Here is a 22,230-nt window from a genome sequence, read left to right as displayed (position 1 = left end):
TAGTAGTCTAAGATAATTATATTTATCTCCAAGTTTAATCCTTTTTATGTGTAGTTACTAGTATGCACAGTAAATGCATACTGTTCCATCTTCTGTAAATACCCAAGTTGTTATTTTTACATTCAACACTGATAATAAGCACTTCTAAAAAACGTGTGTGTATCTTTTGCACCATATTTACTTGCATAGGAGCATCGTGTGATACATAAATAATGATATCAATTGTAAATAGTTTCATAATTCTAACCCAGCTATAATTTTGTAGGGTTCTGTCAACTTTAAATTTGGAGTCCTGTTTGCCAAAGACGGCCAGCTCACAGATGACGAGATGTTCAGCAACGGTAAATCCTTTATACTTTTTTTACTTCAGTGTCCAAACACTTTTTAAGGGATGTTTTCATTTTTGGAAATGTGATTTATTTCCAAAAGTTAGATAAGAAGATCAATAACATCTTAATATCGATTGTTGGAGGCAGCAGCTTAGGTTAGTTTAGCATTAAGACTGGAAAGAGCGGGAAAGCCGAATTCTAAAAAAAAATCAAAATCCACCAACAAGAACTTCTATATCTCTCCTTACAACATGCTGTATCTTATTAAGATGCACAAGGCCAATACATAGTTCAGAATCAGATCATAAACCCTGTTACTCATAGGTTTCACATGCTTTTTGTACATGTATAGAAAACAAGATATAACTTAGAGCGTTAGAGGTGTGGCCATGTGGATTGTATTGCTTTCGGATTCTGTTGATGAGCGTGATATCAAACATCTTATCTAACCCCCCAGCAAGAAAGCAATTAAGGGTATTTCCCAAAATGTCAACCCAACCCTGTATTAAATACATCCAAATGATACCTGCAAAGTTAAGAGTCCTGTGTTTCTTTCAGAGATGGGGAGTGAGAGTTTTGACAAGTTTCTCAATCTGCTCGGTGACTCCATCACGCTGCAGGGGTGGGCCGGATACAGGGGGGGGCTGGACACCAAGAGTAAGAGACCTCTGAATAACTACATGATTAAAAAGTACAACGCTTTTTCAATGTGCCAAACTCTCATTGTCTGCTTCTGTTTCGGTCCGTTTTCTCCTGCAGATGACACTACAGGAATGAACTCCATCTACACGGTGTATCAGGGCCATGAGCTCATGTTCCACGTCTCCACCATGTTGCCCTACTCTAAAGAGAACAAGCAGCAGGTGGGGTTCTGCATTATTATCTGTTATATACTTCTTATCTTCAGCCACAGTCAAATGTGGATCTGGATTTACATGAATTTACATGAATTTGTTTAAAAGATTCAAGGTACCCAGAGGATTGATCCTACAAAACTTGGCAATTCTCTAGCTGCACAATGATTGAACATTTTTCATGGTCCCCAGGGCCCAGTGGTTCAAAACTTGTAATCCCTATCTCAGTGGTTCTCAAATGGGGGTACGCGAACCCCTAGGGGTACGTTGGAGTACTCCAGGGGGTACGTGAGATTTATTTTATGTTAATGAAAAAAAAAAAAAAAAGATTTTAGGAAAAGTAACGAAGTTTGAGCAGTGTGGGTTTTATATGAACAGAGTTACACATATTTAAAAACGCGAAGTGTAATAACTGCAGGTGCCTCCCTGTCAGAATGACAAAGATCCTCAGTGAAGCACAAGCCCATGTTTCTCACTACATTGTAAGAACAACTTATTAAACAGATCAGTTCAATGCAACTAATGTCGTCTTAGTGTTATTGCATGATATTAAAATTGGTTTGCCATGAATTTAGCGATGGATTGTAAACATTTGAAATGTAGCATTTAAGTGTTTCTCAGTTACAAGGTTGTTGTTTTAATAAATCAGACACCGATGGTGCAGCGCTGTACTGTACCTCTTTATATAGGCTTTTCTTCCCTAACAAATTGTTTTTGCGCTGGTCAGGGGGTACTTGGCTGAATCTTTTTTTGAAAGGGGGTACATTATTGAAAAAAGTTTGAGAATCACTTTGATGTCCGATCAGATCAGGAAATCCAATCCGAGCTTTAATCTGGATCAAATCTTCAAAACGGGTAGTTCAAACCGACAACACAGGATTGGGATCAGTTTGATCCCAAGAAACTGGATTATCTTGATCCCAGAGGGGTGGATTTCCAGTGGATTACCAGAGCAAAATGTACTTTACAATTTATTTGAAAATATGTTTCAATATAAATAAGATGGCAAAGTTTGTTAACTGAAATAATACATCATTTTTAGCCTTCATGGCAAATACATTTTATTTTTCATTTTTTGGTCACGTTTGTGGTGGCTTATTTTGGTTTCAACCACATGTTGATGACATAAATGTTTATGCTCATAAAATTATCACAACAAAGATTGTCAATCACAAATGTAATTTAGATTAAAGAAAATATATCTTCAACAACAAAAAAAGTCCATCATCTGTCATCACCTTTCAAACGTAATTGCGGACAATAGATGTCTCTGCAATGTGGTCTCTTGTCTTCCTTGTATTATTTTACATATCCACTAGATGGAGATCGGTAGGATTAAAGCACTGATATTCAGGATCTAGTCATCTTGAAAAGTCTGAATCTGGATCAGGGTGATCCTATCCTGAATTGCTTTGAAATACAGGGACAAAATCTGTCCGAGTTGTCTGATCCTGGATCACAAAAAATGGGATTTCAAAATCTGATCGGATCTGATTGAGATTAAAAGTTTTTGAACTACTGGAAAGATTTAACATTTTAGCTTTGGTTAAAATCGGTCCAAAGCTTTGGGTTTTCACTATTAAAGTATAGCAAGGCAAGGTAAGTTTATTTAAATATCACCTTTCAACACAAGGCAATTTAAAGTGCTTTCCAAACAATGGATATACATTAGGATATAGTGCAGCAGAAACACATTATAAAATGACATATGAAAACATTTAAAAACAGTCAATAAAAAGCAAAGAGAGTAGAAGAGAGGAAAAATAAGCTAAAGTAGAAAGAAAATAGGTAAAAAACACAAGAATAAAAGTTACAATGCAGTGTAAAATATGAATAATTATTTAATTGAGTAAAAAAAATTGCATTTAAATCGGGTCTGCTACCCTGTTTCTCCCGTTCCTGTATATTTTAAGATCGCAAAAAAGCCAAAGAATTGCCCTCTGTTTCTGCTTTTCACTACAATTAGAGAAATTGCAGAAATTCTAATTGCACATCAGTCACAGTCGTCTCTCTGTCATTTAGCAGAAAAAAGACCCTAACTGATAGGAAGCCAGTAAAATAGCCAACAATGTGCTCACTGTGGGAAGAAAGGAAGAAGAGAGGACGTCAATGCTTCAATGTAAAGCTCCTTTCTGTTATGTCAATATTAGTGAGTATGACTCAAAAGGGCTGCTTTGCAGATCTGACATGGAATTGGATTTCTTCTTATGTAAAAAAGAAAAAAAAAGCTGTCAATATTAAGGAGCAGTCTGTGCCCTACTGCGTGTGGGGGGGGGGGGGGGGGGATATGAATCACACATGAGAGGTAAAGTCAGTGCAGCTTAACGCCTGCAGTGTAGTGTTGTTATCCACCCAGAAGTGTGTTGTAAAAGAAAAAGCCGTACTGATACTGAGGGTAAACAAAAGTTAACTCTGGCATGATTTCCAGAAGACATTAATATTAAAAACAACAGGATTTATATTCTTAAAAATAGAAATTCTCTATGAATTTGGTTATTGAATATGGTCTCTACCTTATGGTAATAACATTTGAGAGTGAATATAGTAGTTTTTTTTACGTTGTCTTTAATAATAATAATAATAATATATAATATTTTTATAGCGCCTTTCAGGAAACCCAAGGTCGCTTTACAAGTCGGGTAGGGGGAGGGGGAGTAGGGGAAAAAAAGGCAGACAGGTTAAGGGGGTGGGGGGGGAGTAGGGGAAAAATAAGCCTATTAAACTAACTATACAGTGGGGAAAGCCTTTATTAGATTTACGCATCGTAAAACACACAAAACACGAAAACAAAACATAAAATGACAACAATGCTAAAATAATAATAAAATACAAAAGAAATCAATGAACATGACATCATTTACATTTAAAATAAATACAGTTAATACAAATACATACACATAATGCTAATGGGAATAGTAACAACAACACAAATTAAAGAATTAACATAATAATGATTATAAACAAATAATAGAATAGAATAAAACACAATGTAATATTATATTATATAATAAAATAAATATTTGTACCTAAATTCAGTACTCAGTACGAATGCTAATTTCTCTCCGTGTCTGCTGGATGTGTCGTAACAACTTTAAACTGTGTCTATATATCAATGCTGTGTTCACGGTGTGTTGCCGTGCCCCTAAGTGACCATAAAATCAATTAACCCAGCTTTAAAGGCTTCCTCCTGCCTCACATGAATCACATGGTTATGTTTTTGGTCTCACCTTGTGTCTCTTTCGTCTGTCAGGTGGAGAGAAAGAGACACATTGGAAACGACATTGTTACCATAGTATTCCAGGAAGGGGATGACGCATCGTCGTCCTTCAAACCGTCTATGATCCGATCGCACTTCACCCGTATCCTTCGCAAGGACAGAGATGTTCAGAACAAATGAAGTGGCTATGAGCAGATACCACACCATCGTGTCTCCTTTGTAATCAGTGTTTCCTTCACTCCCTGTCCAGATATTTTTGCATTAGTTAGGTATAATAGCCAGAATGACAGTTACAGGTGAGTGCTTTGATTAACACTCTGCTTTAAGGTGCTTCAATCCACCTCTACCTTTTGATTGTTCCTTTGATTAAAGGATTAAACAGAGAGTTCACCACCTTCGAAGTGGATGCCCAATCAGTGGTGTTGAAGGTTAAGGTAGTCTTTTGAGACAATACATTCCTCCTTTTGCACCATGAACATTTGCTGCACTTCCTTATATCTTTCCTGCATTTGAAGTTAAAGTGAAGTATTTGATGCAAAAGAAGAACTTCAAACTATTTCAATGTGGATGTCTAATCTCCAATTATTCGTGCCAAGGCAGCATTCCTGAACCAGATGCCACTCTCTGGTTTGTAATGCTAGCAAAGTGAACTTACTTTGCAGGTATAACAAACCAGTTATGTTTCCAAAAGAAGAAATGATTGCCCTCAAAGGTTATTATGACATTGTTTTTGGACTTAAATATACAGCAGTTTTTAACAGAGCTATCCTCTCACATTTTCACATTTCTTCTGCTGTGTACTTTTGTGAAAATGTGAAAAGTGAGAGGATAGCCAGCAGGAACATGTAGGCACTGCCAATACACCCGCCTGTACAGGATAAGTCAGCTTTCTTGGTTCATTAAGAACATGTTGAGACTAATTGTACATCAACATAAAATGTGGTACATTTTCCCCTTTAAAGAGGACCTATTATGCTTTTGGGGTTTTCAATTTCCTGTAGTGTGTTACACAGGTTGTTGTGCATGTAAATGGTCTGCAAAGGCTAAAATCCTACCTTTGGACTACTTTGTTTACTTCCTGAACATGGTGACATCACTATGTAACACTCACACTTCCATCGGCTGGCTCTCCAATACATTGTACGTGATAGGCTAAGGGGCAAGTCATCTTTAAGTGGTTGACCACTCCCAACAGAGCCGGCTAGCTAACCAATCGGAGCAGACTGGGCTCTGGTTTCAGACAGAGGGTGAAAAGAGGTGCTGCAGCACAGACAGTATGGGAGAAATAAGGAGCTTTTTGAACATTAAAGCGGCACAAAAGGCACAATATGTCCTCTTTCAAACAAGCTGTTCATGTTGCATACTGTTTGATGTGCTTGACATCCATTATAAGTGTAAGAGAAATCTCAAATATCTGCTCTTTGTCACAGGTTGAAGATATTCTCAGAGGAGAGCGTTCCACTGTTTGGACCCCCTCTCCCATCTCCACCTGTGTTTACTGATCACCAAGAATTCAGGGACTTTTTATTAGTCAAACGTAAGGACATTTGAGGAAAGACGCATACAAAGACAGCCATTCAATAACCCTGATATGCTAATGTCCTCATGTGATCTGTCTTCGTCCCCTGCAGTAATCAATGGAGAGAAAGCCACACTGGAGACGCCAACGTTTGCCCAGAAGCGCCAGCGGACACTGGACATGTTGATCCGCTCGCTCTACCAAGACCTCATGCCTGACCTGCACAAGGTACCGCTGCCCAGTGACTCTGAGTCCTGCTCGTTCTTGAATGAACGTCCTTCTTTTTTTTTTTACTATCCAAGTTGTCTCCTCCTTGTCACTTCAGTCACTGCTGACTTGTGTTCTGCTGTATCCACTGCAGCCCTCTGCATACTGCGCCACACTGGACTGCTGCAATGCTGACTTTCTCAGCAGGGCTCTCTCTCCTCACGTCACTTCTTTATCTTAATTCTCTTGTTTTTTCCCTATCCTTCTTTCCATGTTGCTGCTAACACAATGTCCTTCTCACTGCTGCTGTCTCACCCCCTGCCAGGGTCAGTCTCTAAGTCTCCTTTCTGCTTTCTTTTTCCCCTTCACGTGTGTCTGTGTTTGTGTGTTGGTGTTCCACGTTTAGGTTCCTTTTTCTCCCCAGAACATGTTAAACCGGCGGTCCTTCAGCGACGTGCTGCCCGAGTCTCCGAAGTCTGCACGCAAGAAGGAGGAGGCACGGCAGGCAGAGTTTGTCAGAATAGGGCAGGTAAGGAAGTGAAACACACACACACACACACGCACACACACACACACACACACACACACACAAAGGCGGTATTACCAACCAATTAGAGAAACACCCACTTGTACACACACATGGAATCCAGGATACACACCCACATAAAAGGTAGAAACTCACAAAGAGTGTACAGGGTGAAACACACCTAGTGAGGAAACTTAAACACTATGCACATGTTTACACAGATGTTTACATTAAGCTTTTATCTAACTTGTGACATGTAACATTTTATACATACACTTTGTAATAAACATATTCATCTTTCGTAAATTGAGTCAACAGGGGGGAAGTTATTTGCCACCATTGAAATGTAATATAGATTCAGAGTTGGGGGACAAAATCCTCAGTCCTTGATTTGTTAAAACGTGCATTTCAGAGTCTAGAAGGAAAGTGTAAAAAAACTCTAAGAATAGCGAGTCCAAAGTAAAAATAAAGAGAAACTGCAGTTGTAGCAGAAGCAACAGACATCTTTTGAAACCAGCTTCTCTCAATTGTGAGGAATATCTGAGTCTTTATACGACATCATGTAAGAGCTGTAATTCCAGACAGACATCACAGTGAACTGGACACCTGCTCTCAGGAGGGTCAGGGTGAAATAATATACTGCAGGAACAGATCTCTGAGACTCTGTCTAGTACTCATTACGGGCTGATGTAATCACCATTATGATTCTTTTCTAAGCACCTACAGATGATATAACTATGATTATACATGAACTAAGTCTGAAAGCACAGAAAAGAAAAGAGTTAAGAACTGTCCCTGGTGCTGAGCCTAGATGACCTCCGGCATTATAGAAATAAAAGTCTCTGGTTGTTGATAAAATAATTGATATTCTTGGGGCAAATGAGTGGTCTGTTGTAAGCTAAAACATATTAGTAATCAGGCATTGTTGTTGATATTGGGTCTTTTTACCCAAGCAAACCAAACAAAAAACGAGATATTTGTATTTCAGGATTAAAATGCTGAGAAAATAAATAAGGTAGCAATTTGTGGCCTGTTGTGATGACGAGGAAAAATACTAAATTAGACCAATCTATCAGGATTTGTTGTGAACTACAGAATACCCTCACCATACCATATACAAAAGCTCTAAGGAATATGTTATTAGTTCAGCTGAGTAACAGCGATAAAAGAAGGTGGGTTTGCAATTTCAGAAGGAGCCCTGTTATGCTTCTTTTTTCTGTTATGGAGTGGGTTATATAGATTTGTGTGCATGTTAATGCCCCGGAACATGATGACATCACTATGTAACACTCGTGCTTCTATTGGTTAGCGCTGCAACACATTATACGATAGGCTAAGGGGCGGGACATCTCTAAGCGGTTGACCAATCGCAACAGAGCCGGCCAGCTAACCAATCAGAGCAGACAGGGCTCTGGTTTCAGACAGAGGGGGAAAAGAGGAGCTGCAGCACAGGCAGTATGAGAAGAGCTTTTTGAACATTAAAGACACAAAATACAAATAGGAACCTGAAAATGAGCATAAAGGGCCACTTTACTAGCTTCTAAAAACACGTGTTTATGTGTCCAAAGTACTTCTGTCCCTCTTGTTTTTGTTGTTTTTTATCTTAATTTGCTAACCCATGTTCTTGTTGGTGTTACTGTTTTTCTCTTGCTCCTGTCGCTCACCGCACATAAACACAAAGCCGAGGCATCGACACAGTGTGCTGTAAAGCATGAAAACAAAGGAAGGTAGACGTGTCCAGGCATTGATTATCTAGTTCTGTAGAGACGAGGCGTTTGTCCTCAACTAAACAACTAAACCGACTCCCTCAATGCACATTTAACACAATGCTTTCATGTTTTCATGGACCCCTGATAGGTCAGAATATGTATTTTTATGGATATTTTCCCACGGATGGCAAAGTACACAGCACAGCCTGACCATTGTTCTGTCGGGTGCTATTGATTTCATTATCTCCAGATTGCCTGTTTATGCAGATATGTAAATAGAGATGCTTGACTGTGCAGCTCGGATGGACATGCTCAATCTGATCAGATTGTAGAGCATTTGTGCAAACATTATTCTATTTGAAATCTAAAGCAATTACACCTTTAATTTAGTGTATTATGATGTTTTACTGTGGCCAGTCTGCTTTCCACCTCTGTGTTTTTCACAGTTTCGCTGCCAAAATAATCAGGAAACAAGGACTCAGGCTAGATTAATATTAGTGACGAATAAAAGATGTATAATTCAGAAAGGTCGGTCCCCTGTTGTCCTTCTTGGAAAGCATCTATATGCACTATGTAACGTCTTCTTCTTCCAGCACTTTAAGCTGTTTCATATCTGATGGCATTATGTTTTTTAGGCGCTGAAGCTGAAGACCATTGTGAGAGGAGATGCACCGACCAGCCTTGTCACCACCGGCCTGTGCAGAAAAGAGGTGAGAGCACATCTATTTTTACCTTAAATGACACGACATCTTCGTAGTTTAGCAGCATTCCCACTACTTGTTCTTCTACGCACGAAATTCTGATTTGTACTTTTAGAGATACCAAACATTGTTCAGACCTTGGTAAAGACGCCTTCTTCAGATTTTAACATTTGTGTGTATTGCGCAACTCGTTGAGGCTTACGGAGCGTCCACACTACAGCTTCAAAAATAGCTTGGAGCTGGGCGTGTCTGGAGCTTGGGGATTTTATTCAAGCAACACGGCCAACAACCAATCACATGAATCTCCCGCCCCCGACATACAAAGCAAAAAACCCCGGGGATTGTATGGGAGCAATATATATATAAACTCCCCAAACAGGCGAAAACCTACCAGTTTCCCCCACTGTCTCTGCCACCTCCCTCCATGCTTGGTTCCTCCGGTTTGTATCCCGGTAGGTGAAGAGGGTCTGGTCATACAAAACCGGGTGATTTGCTACGGCGATAGTTAGTTTCTCCTCTGCCTTTTTTTGAAATATAGAAATGAACGGCGGGATATCTCTCCCAGCTTAGACGCGGTTTGATTGGCTACGGCTTCAGCTGTCAGATTTTGGGAAACGGGATTTGATTGGCTGGCGCTGGCTACTCCGGCGTCTCAGGCGACAGAAGTTGAACATTGTTCAACTTCTGTCGCCGGAGACGCCTGAGACGGACCGCTCTGCTACCCACAATTCAGTTCGGCGAAAAAGCGCGGCTACGTGACGTCACCCCATTCAAAGTGAATGGGCAGATTGGAGCTTTCGACGCTGTCGACGCTGTAGTGTAGACGGGCCGTTAGAGTGCGTGATGTCACAGCTAGATTGGAGGAGAGCTTGAAATTCGCCTTCATATATATTTTTTAATCTGCCATAATTCCCAAACCTACACTCCTTGGACATCATTTTTCCTGAAAAACGTAGGAAAGCATCTCTTCGCTTGAAAAATTAAAAAAGAATTAAGCAAAAAAATTAAACAAAATGCCTCTTCAGGCCATGAAGTGACAAAAACTTTCAACATGTCTCCATTAAGGCCCATTGTAAATTCAGCCTGATCTTTCCTCACAGCATCAGCCGCACACCTTTAGTTAATCTGACAAAAAGGCCACATTATTGACCCGAAAGTACACAAAAAGCACATTCAGATACTCAAGGTCCTTGACATGCTTCACACGTTGAAATTTCACCAATATCTGTTACGGTTCTTCAACAAAACGTTCACATGTAAGAGGTTTATTTCTCATTCAGATCAATGGAAAGGCTCTCCTCTCACTGATTACTGCACATCACCATGGAAACCTTTGATCTCTGGGCTCAAGCACAGGTGTTTCATAACGTCGTTACCTCAAACATAGAGAACCGCAGTGACGCGTCCTAAAACCCGGAAGTAAGTTAGCATTTTTACCACGTCCGGTTCCTTCGAGAAAAAGCAATGCAATTTCTCCATAGGATTTTGGAAAATAGCTCCAAATAAGGTCTGTGGTTGAGACACACTGAAGAGACAGATCACGTTTTGTTCTACGACATTAAATACATCAGCAGTGACCCCGCTGGTGATTTTTGAAGAGTTTACGTGTCTGAAAAACGATGGTTGTTAACAAGTGGCTGAATAGGACTACAGAAGTTGTCCAGGCCGTTTTACGTCATTACACCGAACACGTAAAACACTCCCGCTAAGTTTGTTTGCCCTGTTCTGCTTGAAAGCAAGTACCTGCCTCCTGCAAACTGTTAAAGCAAACGCTTCAACTTGTACCATTTACAATCTGTATGTTTGAAGATGGATCTTAAGTTGGCGTGACGTTGAAGCATATGACATGATGATGTCATAACTCCAACTGACATGCTCAGAACGCCACCAAACATCACATGATGGTTAACACTGTGGCCCTGAACAGCTCTACATCAAATCTGATGTTACGTAATGTGGTGTTACTATGGCAACGCATCCCTCGCCATAAAACACGATGTCGCTGTAACTCCAATGGACACGGTACAATCGTCCCGCAATCTTCACTTGTATATCACCGGTCCATGCCTCAACAGCTCTACACCAAATCTGAGATCTCACCATATGTCGTTTCCATGGAAATGCATCCCTCGCCATGAAACACGATGTTGTCGTAACGCCTATGAAAATGGTCAAAACAGCACCAAACTTCAGATGATGGTTAATGGTCCAGCCCTCAACATGTCTATGTGCCATTAGTGAGTTTTCCTCAAAACTGTTGCCATAGCAACGCATCCCTCGCCATAAAACAAGATATTACTATAACTCAAAATGGTCAAAAGTGCTCAAACTTCACATGTGTGCTAACAGTCCAGCCGTGAAGACATCTACATGCCGTTGCCATGGCAACACAATGCTGGCCATGAAACACGGTTTTCTCATAACTTCAGTGAAAATGCTCCAAACGGCCCAAAACTTCACATGTTTGGTAACGATGCAGCCATCAACACATCTAAGCGTATTATGGGGTGTCATCAAATACTGTTGCCATGGCAACAGATCATTCACCATAAGGTTAGTTCAAAAGTTTGCAGTTCAAATATTCTACTGCTTTTCCAAGCCTTTTTACTTTATTTTCTTCTCATCACACATTCAAGCCCCCAGTGTTCATGTATCATTTCAATCAAAACTTCTTACACATTACATTTCAGCATAGCAGTTCAGCATCAGCTTTTCAGCATAAAGCATTCCTACTAGCAATTTCTTCGAATTGCATTCTCTAGTTTAATCTCTTACTGAATCTAAAAACCTTTATTTTAACAAAAGCCCTAAGCGGCCGTCATGTGAAATTCCTACCCTGATTACAACAACAAAAAAACGAATCAAAAATTCCCTAACAAAACTTTTTTTATTATACGTTTTTATTAGTCATAAAACAGGAGTGCTAATAATTTTAATCAAACTCAGAAAATGAACGACCGGAAGTGGTTTTTAACCTGCCAGTCAAGACTGTAATATACTTTCTATGCCTAACATATGCCTTATTTTACATTTTAAATATTTTCAAAACATGTTTTAAAGTCATATAAACTAGAGAGTAAAGAATTTAGACAAAAGACCAAGAAAACAGATCAGGTGTATTTTTTTTAACAAACTAAAAAGAACTCTTTTAAGAATATTTCCAAAACAACATCCTGCCAAAGCAAGTAGATCCTTATCACACTATTTGTATCTTTGTTTTTATCTACATGTGTCTGTATGTTCATATGTGCATGTTTTTTCTGCAGCCATGGGAGTCCCAGCTGTTCTGCAGCACGTTCCCCTATGAGATCGTGTGTTCAGACTCCTGGGGTCAGTCTCTGCTTGCGGCCACCGACGCGGCGGGGGTCATGCTGCTAGATGGTGAGGTCATCCCATAATCAATATCTCCCTATGCCCTCTAAAATAAAGCCACTCATCCAAATCCATTCAATACTGCACTCAGCAGAATGCCAAAGCTAACAATAACTTGATCATGATGATGATGATGATGATGATGATGATGATGATGATGGTGATGGTGATGGTGATGGTGATGATGTTGTTTCAGGCCCTGATCCAGCCTCCTCCAATGCTGGTGAGTAGAACATTCTCTGAGGATTTCTCTTTTTCCACAAGATTTAAAGACTCTCAGGATTCAAATGTTGTATTGTCCTCTGCACAATAGATACAGCAAAGTTGTTGGCAATGCAAATATTCAGTCCCACCGTTAAAAAACTAAATATTTGTTGTAATACTGAACGTTACGGAAGAGGATTAGGGCTGTAATATGTGGCATTTTTATTTTTAGATCTGACCAAAAGAAACAAAATTTTGATCAGATCTTACGGAGCCCCTAAAGGTTCATGGAAAGAAAAAAAAAGTATCTCGTGCGCATGATACCCTTTCTTGTTCGCAAGAGATACTTTCTCGTGCGCACAAGATACATTTTCTTATGGGAACTGCCGTTTATTACGCCATATTATTAGTTTTATGAAGAAGTCCGGTTGCCAGGGCGTGTGTGTTTGTGTTTGTGTGTAAATTACTGTTCATGGTAATTTGAAAACAAATGCCGGTGTCGGACACACACATACACCGAACACACACACAGAGCGGAGCTGAGCAGAGCACAAACACACACACACATCATGTAGCATTTCCCTCCGAATAATGGTCGAAGACTTGACTAATGATATGAATTTATTGAAATCTCCAATATCAACATAAGAGCTTGTGCCTCTTCGGGGGGTGCTAACACTTAAACATAGACTTTATCCTTTACTTTCTCCGTTAATCTCTGCTCCTTTTCTCCGTCACGTTGTTTCCATAGCAACAACAACTTCCTGTCAATAGCGTAAACTCGCCTTCAAAATAAAAGGATCTAAATAAAACAGGAAGTTAACCTAAATTACATTTAAGACATATATACAACTGCAACGAAAGTAACAAAAACAATGTAATATCCTTTTCAGTTTCACAGAACACAAATTGGGTTATTTACACATCATGCGCCCTGGTGACCGCACATCTCCTTCATAAAACGAGTAATAGGGGGAATAATCGGGCAGTTCGATGTGTGTGTGTGGTTAAAACGTAGCAGCCTCGATCTCTATTCAGCCGTTCTAATGAAGGTAAACACAGTGAAGGTGGCGCATAAAAGACACAATTAGAATACAACGTAGATTCAAAATAGTATATTATTGAACTGAATGTAAACTTAAATAATGTACAGTAAAATAGATTATGTATGCTGTAAAAATATTTAACCAAAGTTGTGACATATCATCAGATATTACCTGTATTTTAATGGTGATGTATGCGTTGTGTTTCAGAGTCGCAGTCCGTGCCCCCGGTGCAGGTGTTTGATAAAACCATGGTGGTGAAGCAGGTGCACGTCCTTGAGCCTCAGGACCTGCTGATCACCAGGGCCGATAAAGGTAGGACTACCACCATTACACACACACACACACACACACACACACACACACACACACACACACACACACACAGTGTGACCCATGATAGCACTTTTACATATACAAGCCGGCATTCATTCAGAGTCAGAGGCTGCTGTACAAGGTGCCACACAGTCTCAGGGAGACTCACATCCACACACACTCCCAAAATCTCGCACTAACACAGTTGGCCGTTGAGAGCCATTGGGGGTTAAGTATCTTGCCCAGGGTCACATTGACATGTTGACTGCAGGGTCTGGGGATCGAACCAACAACCCTCCTCCTTTTTCTTACATTTATATAAAAAGATAAATATGTTTGTCTGCTTCGGAAAATCCCTAAAATGCATTTGTTAATACTGTGTGCATTTTATTTAATTTATTTGTCCAATTTCTGACCCAATTTCTGACCCTAACATAATTGGACCCTTCTGATCTACTCACATTCTTTGTGTGTTAACAGACGGCTTTAGGATTCCTCCCCTGTTTGCCTCGACTAGAAGAGCATGTCATTAATTACCCTGCAGATGATTAGCTAACCCTTATATTGACAAACAGGGTGGACTCGGGTTTGATGGTGATTATGTGACGGCAGCGCAAACATTTGTCACGACTGTGTGTGGGCTTTGATAAATCTTCTGAGAGAGCACAAGCCTACGAGTAATCCTCCTGCAGAACAACACCATTGTCTGGCCGTGGGAGGATGCTTAAAAAGGAGACGGCAAATTAGGAGTAACCTTCGTGCAAAAAAAACAGAAGTGTCTTTTGTTTTGTTTCCAGGGAAGGACGCCCGGCTCTATGTGTACAGACTGAGCTCGCTGAAGAAAGGCCTGGAGGAGAAGCAGATCGTCAGGAGCAAGTGTGACAGCCGAGAGAACAAACTGGAGAAAACTAAGGGTAAAACTTAAAAAATCAACATAGTGAGCACATCCCCAAACCCTACAACTTACATGAGAAATGTAGACTGTAAAAGACTTGTGAAAGATAATAAACATTACATAGATAGATAGATACATCATACACACACACACACACACACACACACACACACACACACAGATATACTCACACACACATACACACAGAGACACACACATACATGCTGCTGCTGTGAGGAAAACATTTCCCAAATTGGGATCAATAAAGTATATCTAATATAATAAATAGATAGATAGATAGATAGATAGATGGATGGATAGATAGATAGATAGATAGATAGATAGATAGATCATACACACACACACACACACACACACACACACACACACACACACACACATACATGCTGCTGCTGTGAGGAAAACATTTCCGAAATTGGGATCAATAAAGTATATCTAATATAATAAATAGATAGATAGATACACATTTGGCTATTCAATCGTTCACAACAATAGGGGAATTACGATGTAAAGCGACAGAAACGCATTATAAAATGACATTTAAACACATTCAATACCCTCATTAAAAGGTCACAGGAATATACATTAAAACAAGTTTAAATAGAATAAGAAGGTTATAAAATATGAATATATCTGTATAAGGTATTGTGGTGCTGCAGAGAAGAAGAAATCCTTCTTGCAATACCAGTCAATATATTGGCATTTAGCAATTTTTTCAAAATGGTGCCCCCCTAATAAGCACTGATCATGGTTAAGTCCACTGCCCACAGAGAATAATGGGTCAGCCTTGATGAGATCCCAAAAACATTCCGTAATGTAAAATGTACTTTGATTCAGCTGCTTTAAATGATTCCTCCTGTTCACATTCAGAGATTGTGAATTGCCATTGAGAGATCCTTCGTAATGCACTGAGACATGTGGGCCTGGAGCAGATACGGCGACCTTTATGAACGTCCTTTTGCCAGCGCAAAAAGGAAACTTTTGACCTGCCGCATGTGTCAGGCCAGATGTTAGTGGGGGGTGCATTGATCTGTGGGATGGAGCCAGGGAACACCACCTGCAGCACATGTTCTGTCTGCTTCTCTTTTATCTTACCCTCCTCCGCCTCTCTGTCCCAGGCTGTCATCTGTACTCCATCAACACGCACCACGGCTCCGAGCTGAGGATAGTAGCAGCCATCAGGAACAAACTCCTCCTCATCACCAGGAAACACCCCCGCTTCGAAGCCCCGGGAGCAGAGTCACCGGTGGAGGAGTTTCAGTACATACGGGTACCAAAAAAAACTCAATAATCAATAATTGGATAGATGTATGGATTCTTGAGTGAATAAATAGAATGTACTGTCCCTTTTTACGGCAATTAGGGTAATTTTTGTAATATATATTGCCCCAATTTGCCCAAAACATGTTCTATTGTAGTCTAGTTTATTACTATTTTTATATTTTGAACTTGTATGTTATGTATCTTTTCTTCGGTATCAAATAATCCTGGGATGGGAAATGCTTGTATAGGTTGCAAGAAGGAGCTGCTAATAGCTAATTTTGCATGCTTTTAATGATTGAAACTTGACAAATGTCAACAAATAACAAATGGGGTTCAGGTTAGCCCTCAACTTAGAGCATGGTTATCTGTCAAGTCCAAGTAATTAAATACTGTAAAACAGCAATATTTTTGCTTTTATTTTATGCAGTCATCACCAGAAAAAAATAAGCAGCCCCATATTTACATTTTTTGTTAAACAACGCCCTTCTTTTCTTAACCAAGTAGAATTTAATCCACATGGTGAATCCCTTCTAAATCTACCAACATGTTATATAATGACAACTTTCTTATAAAATAATGAAGCCTATCCATGTGTTTGAGACTAAGATTTGTTCCCGTCTCCTCCCTCAATCAGGAGATCTGTCTGTGCGACCCCCCAGTGGTGATGGCGCTGGTGGACGGGCCGACGGGGGAGAACGACAACATGATCTGCGTGGCCTATAAACATCAGTTTGACCTCATCAACGAGAGCACGGGAGACGCCTACCGGCTACATCACGTCGACGCCAACAGGGTGAGGCACATTTTGTCTTTTCTTACATGTGTTGTCTGCTAAAGTTTGTCAGATCTGAGATGGCCCAGTTAGCATCTTTATTTAGCCGCAGATCAGCCAGGGCAAATCAACACGTTGTCATTCACAGCCACCAGCTGGAGAGTGGGGAGGACGAGCAGCTGTTCCAATAAAGCAGCTTTTTCTGACCATTTCCACTTTGAGACACAATGAGAAACAAACTGTTGCCTGGAGTGTTGCGCAGTAACTTGAGCGTTTGTGACTTGGCATGATTTGTCCCCAACACCTGACCTTTGAAATGAATGCACTAAACTGTCTCTGCCTGCAGGTACATTTTGTAGCAGCCATCGATGTGTATGAAGACGGAGAGGCAGGCCTGCTGCTGTGTTACAACTGTGAGTCCCTCTTTAACTCTGCTGCTGGAAGGATGAGTTTGTATAATTCATTATTATTTAAGTCATTTTAAGGCAAAAAATGATAGATAGTAAATGGTGCTTTTCATCTCGCAAATATAAACGTTTCATCCTTTTTTCATCATATTAATCTCGTCTAGAGTCTAGTTGCCAGCTTAGTGAACCCTGAAATGTTGAGTACACATAAGTTATAGTACGGGTCCCCAGCACATACAAACTGCCGGGTGCTAACTTGCATATGTTGGACAATTTGCACAATTAGCATAAGTTGCTAAATGAATGGCATTATAGACTATGTAAACAAGAAGCCGATTTGGACAGTTTTGGAGTGGTGTTGGTGTTATAGAGGATGCTGAATCAATTTCTGAAATGTTTAGGATAAAAAAAATTGCAGTTTAAAAAGTGGGCATATTTGTTCTCGGTGGGCTGATTTGGACTACCTATATAGTGTTGCCACCATTGTATATAGAGAGCACAACATTAACAATGATTGGCTCTACTGTGGACAATTATATTTCAAATAAATAGGCAATTTGTCCAATCTAAATGAAATCTTTAAAATCGTCCCAAAACTCGTCAAAATCAGCCTTCAGAGTACAAATATTTGCTGTTTCTGGTTAAAACTGCCATTTATTATCTTGAAATGTCAGAAATTGACTCAGCATCCTCAATAATAGGACTCTAGAGCTGGCATCACTATAAAATGAATATCTTTGCGTTTCTGAAAAAAAAAGACATTTAAAGGTATCCCCCTTGGACCTAGCTCAATTCAGTGATTGGTTTTAAAACGCACCTTCAAACACCTACTTGAGATGTAAAGCTCTATAATACTTTGACAAAAAAGGAACAGTTAACGTAAGAAAGTATATTTTGAATTTTGAAGTTGTTTCCTGTGTCTCTTGCAGATATTTGCTCCTATAAGAAAGTGTGTCCGTTTAACGGCTCCACGCCGATGATCCAGTCCAACACCTCTGATTTCCACTTCAGCTGGAACCAGATGCCCAATGCGATCGGTAGGTTACCACGGCAACAGAGCCCAGGCCGCACCCAGTCCATGCTTCTGACCTGGGCTTGCTGTCGCCATGGAAACACTGTGTGTTTCTGTGTCTGTGTGTCTGTGTCTATGTTTGTGTCATGTTTTTATGAATGCAGAGGGCGATAACAAGCAAATACAATTGGTTCTAAATCTGTAAAGCTGACCCAGTTCATAACAACAAGCTGCTGTCTTCATTTTTTCTCACAGATACACACACAGACACAATTGGAGAGCCTCAGTTTCAAACAGCAGTTTTGATAAATAAGTGTAAAATGATGATTGTTCAAAGTAATTTAAGTGCAGAAAAAGTAAATGTTGTTTTTTAGTCAGAAATAAAGAATTGAAGACTTCCATCCTCATGCCTCTGTCCTCGGCTAATGATGACATGTTATGGTGAATGGTTTCACCCAGGATGGTATGCTTAAAGTTGGGCAGCTGAGCCCATTTCCTCTCCCTTGTTTAGTAATATGCTCATATATTCTTTGCAGTCTGTGCGTTCCCTTACATCCTGGCCTTCACAACGGACTCCATTGAGATCCGGCTGGTGGTGAATGGAAACCTGGTTTACACCGCGGTGGTCCCTGAGCTGCAGCTGGCCTCTTCACGGGTCAGTACCATCAACAGCTAACACGATATCATGTCTGTTTGATAACAATTTGCACGGAACTGATGTAAAATTGTTATTTTATTGTTTTATGAATGAACTATCTTTATTTATATAGCACGTTGCATGCATAGAATATCAAAGTATGAGTACAGTTAAAAGAGCAGCTGTTGAGGTTTTGGTCAAAGATCATAAGTTTAAAGGGGACAAGCCATCAAATGCCTTTTAAACATAAGAGAAAAGCTTTAAATCACTTCTAAAAGATATGGAGAACCAGTGTAGATTGTGTAAAACAAAAGCTATAAGATATCTTATTTTAGTTTTTCGTTAAAATCCTCGTAGCAGCTTTTTGAATAGTCTTTTTTCAATGGGACATGGTTTTAGTTTGCTCGTACGTAAGATTAGTAAAAACAAAAGCATATTTTAACTTTACTGCATGTCGCTAGATCAGTAGTGATTACCTTTGCTTTATTGTGCAACTGATAAAAGGCAGTCTTGGTCAACACATAATGAATAATTATTAATACTTGTGTAATTAGGTCCGAAAATAGTCAAAGTGTTGTTAATTAGAAAGTGCATTATGAGTGTACCTACTTGACACTAGGTTTCACTAGAGCAATGCTTCTCAAAGTGTGGTCCGCGGACCACTGGTGGCCCGTGAGTGCCTCCTAGTGGTCCGCGGACCACTGGTGGCCCGTGAGTGCCCCCTAGTGGTCCGTGAGTATATTGGTAACATTTCACCAGTTAATTTGAAATTAATTAATTAATTTAAGTTGTCCGCACTCTCACGGAAATAAATCCGCAATGGAGCGAGGTTAAGTTTCATTTTCGATTGCATGATATAGCCCAGCGCAACACCTTCGTCACACAAGTTGCCACTTGTTTGTATCATTTTCAGGCGATTTGTAATCTGTTCTAGAAAAACGATGTGTTTTTGGATATTTGTGGAGTTAGGTGGTCCGTGAGTGTTTTTTTATTGGTGAAGTGGTCCTTGGTATGAAACATTTTGAGAAACACTGCACTATAGCTAAAGCCCTTTTATCTCGTGAGGGTTCGGAGGCCTCTCTGCATTACTGCTGTTTCAGCTCCCTCATTTCAATCAATCTTTATTACCCTGCTGGGAAATACGGCTGGCAATCTGCATGGTTACGACTCCATAATGCACTCATCATTCATACACATAGAACATTTGAAAAACATCACAGTGCACATGGCATACCACAAACACCATGTCCCTTACTTATAGATGGATAGATACATAAATAAATAAATGGACAGACAGACAGACAGACAGACAGACAGACAGACAGACAGGCAGACAGGCAGACAGGCAGACAGACAGACAGACAGACAGACAGACAGACAGACAGACAGACACACAGACAGACAGACAGACAGGCAGACAGGCAGACAGACAGACAGACAGACAGACAGACAGACAGACAGACAGACAGACAGACAGACAGACACACAGACAGACACACAGACAGACATTCAATCTACAAGATTTACAAAATTACTTTAAAATTCAGATCAACATAATCTATAAAATATTCAGAATAAATGAGAATACTCTTTTATATACCAATCTACTTATCATAGTGTGCTACCTTACTTATCATAATTCCGTTGTTTTTTCTTTCCATGTTTCACCTTCTAACCATCCTTTAGGTCCATGTTTTCTCTTTACATGTCTTTATATTGACCTGTATTTCCTCTCTTCTGTTTCCCGCCCACAGTCGGACATCTATTTTGTTTCGTCGGCTCCGGTGAGCTCAGCTTCAAACTGCAGTTCGAGAGACACCAGTTCCCAGAGTTCCCCACAAACGCCCACGGGCTACGAGATGCCCGTGTTCCCTTCCCCGCTCGGCGATGGTAAGCCCCGACGCTCAGTGAAAGCACCACGGGAGGTTGATAGTAAAAGCTTCGTTATTAAAGGTTTTCAATTGTCAGTATTTTCTGCAGAGCTGTGTGACTTTGGATGCTGCCAAGTTAGCCTAAAGCTGGAGTTTCATTTACATAAGCTGCAGCTAGAGGTTCCCACAGTGGAATCGTGTGTGGGTTTCTAGGGCAAGATAATTAATTGCATAAATCTCCCCTTTCATTATTACCTCATCCTTTCTCACTCATGACATAATATAGTTTATGACAAAATGCCCTCATAGTTGGCGCTACTGGAAAAGATCTTCAGACAGTATTTAGCTTCTATTTTCTACTGTAACTTACTGCTAGCATGGTTTTCAGTATTTTAGCCTATTATCTTCAAATCCTGTTATAACTTGACATTAAGGCTGACCATTGTATTAAGATTTGTGATTAGTCCCCAGCTATGCAGCTATTTATTTCCCTTTAATTTTGTATATTTAAATAATAAATTAAAAAAACATTCAGTGGGAAAAGCAGATAGGAAAATACAAGGTGAAAGATCCTCTGCATTTTGAGCTGATTTGAAACACTGTTTTTAGAGCTTGTATGCCAAAAAGACTGTTGAAAAATGAAGTGCCTTTGTTTAACTGTCACGTCTGCCTTTCTCGTTGCAAGCTTGGATCATTTATAATGGTTTTGGATAACAATGGAGATCTATGGCACAGAGAAATACATTATTCCAGACTTTGGTTACACAGGGAACCATTGTCATGGGATTTGTTGATAATAGGGAAAAATATGGAATATCACTCTCACTTATTCTTTAAAGTATGCCAACTATCACATGTTGGCGCATCAATGAAAACAGATTTTTAAAACAATCATCCATATAAAACATGACAAACATCAATGTCTATTGACGCTCTTGCAAATTGATTTTCCTCATTAGTTAAATAAATGGAGACTTGCGGTTGCAGCACAATAATCCAATCTATATGGAAAATGGTTGGCTGTTATTTAATTATAATATAGTTAAAGGTCTAAAAAGCATCGCTATGATCCTTTCCAGTCTTACAGACCACAAATAACACAAGGAGGAACAGACCAATCACCCTCCACCATCACGTGTACACACAGTAAGTGTCCTCCCAGGAAAAGAATGCTTTCACGGATGATGGAGGATCAATATGAGCCACTCCCTCCAGCCCACTTTCCCTCGCTCCTCCATCTTTTATTCTGTATTTGACCGTTCCCCTCCCCCTGCAGCTGACCTCCCCCTCAGTCTGACACGACTGTCTGAAAATGTGGGCATATTTACGATGCACGGCGGTCGTTAAGGGCCTGGA

General features: G+C 40.0%; 1 protein-coding gene across 1 annotated transcript in view; it reads left to right on the top strand.

The window, feature by feature from the left end:
* Positions 1-22,230, top strand: part of garnl3 (GTPase activating Rap/RanGAP domain like 3) — a 94,347-nt gene that overhangs the window by 52,378 nt on the left and 19,739 nt on the right. Inside the window, exons 9-27 of the mRNA XM_034095359.2 lie at positions 266-341; positions 888-986; positions 1,089-1,192; positions 4,434-4,542; positions 4,651-4,696; positions 5,831-5,937; positions 6,032-6,147; positions 6,533-6,655; positions 8,997-9,071; positions 12,329-12,443; positions 12,631-12,657; positions 13,892-13,996; positions 14,794-14,910; positions 16,031-16,182; positions 16,810-16,968; positions 17,294-17,360; positions 18,284-18,391; positions 18,903-19,021; positions 20,758-20,893. Of these exons, the coding sequence (XP_033951250.1) occupies positions 266-341; positions 888-986; positions 1,089-1,192; positions 4,434-4,542; positions 4,651-4,696; positions 5,831-5,937; positions 6,032-6,147; positions 6,533-6,655; positions 8,997-9,071; positions 12,329-12,443; positions 12,631-12,657; positions 13,892-13,996; positions 14,794-14,910; positions 16,031-16,182; positions 16,810-16,968; positions 17,294-17,360; positions 18,284-18,391; positions 18,903-19,021; positions 20,758-20,893 (1,960 nt within the window). The remainder of the gene's footprint in view (positions 1-265; positions 342-887; positions 987-1,088; positions 1,193-4,433; positions 4,543-4,650; positions 4,697-5,830; positions 5,938-6,031; positions 6,148-6,532; positions 6,656-8,996; positions 9,072-12,328; positions 12,444-12,630; positions 12,658-13,891; positions 13,997-14,793; positions 14,911-16,030; positions 16,183-16,809; positions 16,969-17,293; positions 17,361-18,283; positions 18,392-18,902; positions 19,022-20,757; positions 20,894-22,230) is intronic.

This window comes from Pseudochaenichthys georgianus, chromosome 12 (genome assembly GCF_902827115.2).
Source record: "Pseudochaenichthys georgianus chromosome 12, fPseGeo1.2, whole genome shotgun sequence".
Lineage (NCBI taxonomy): Eukaryota > Metazoa > Chordata > Actinopteri > Perciformes > Channichthyidae > Pseudochaenichthys > Pseudochaenichthys georgianus.
Note: the sequence above shows the minus strand (reverse complement) of the source record. Positions and strands in the feature narration are given on the sequence as shown.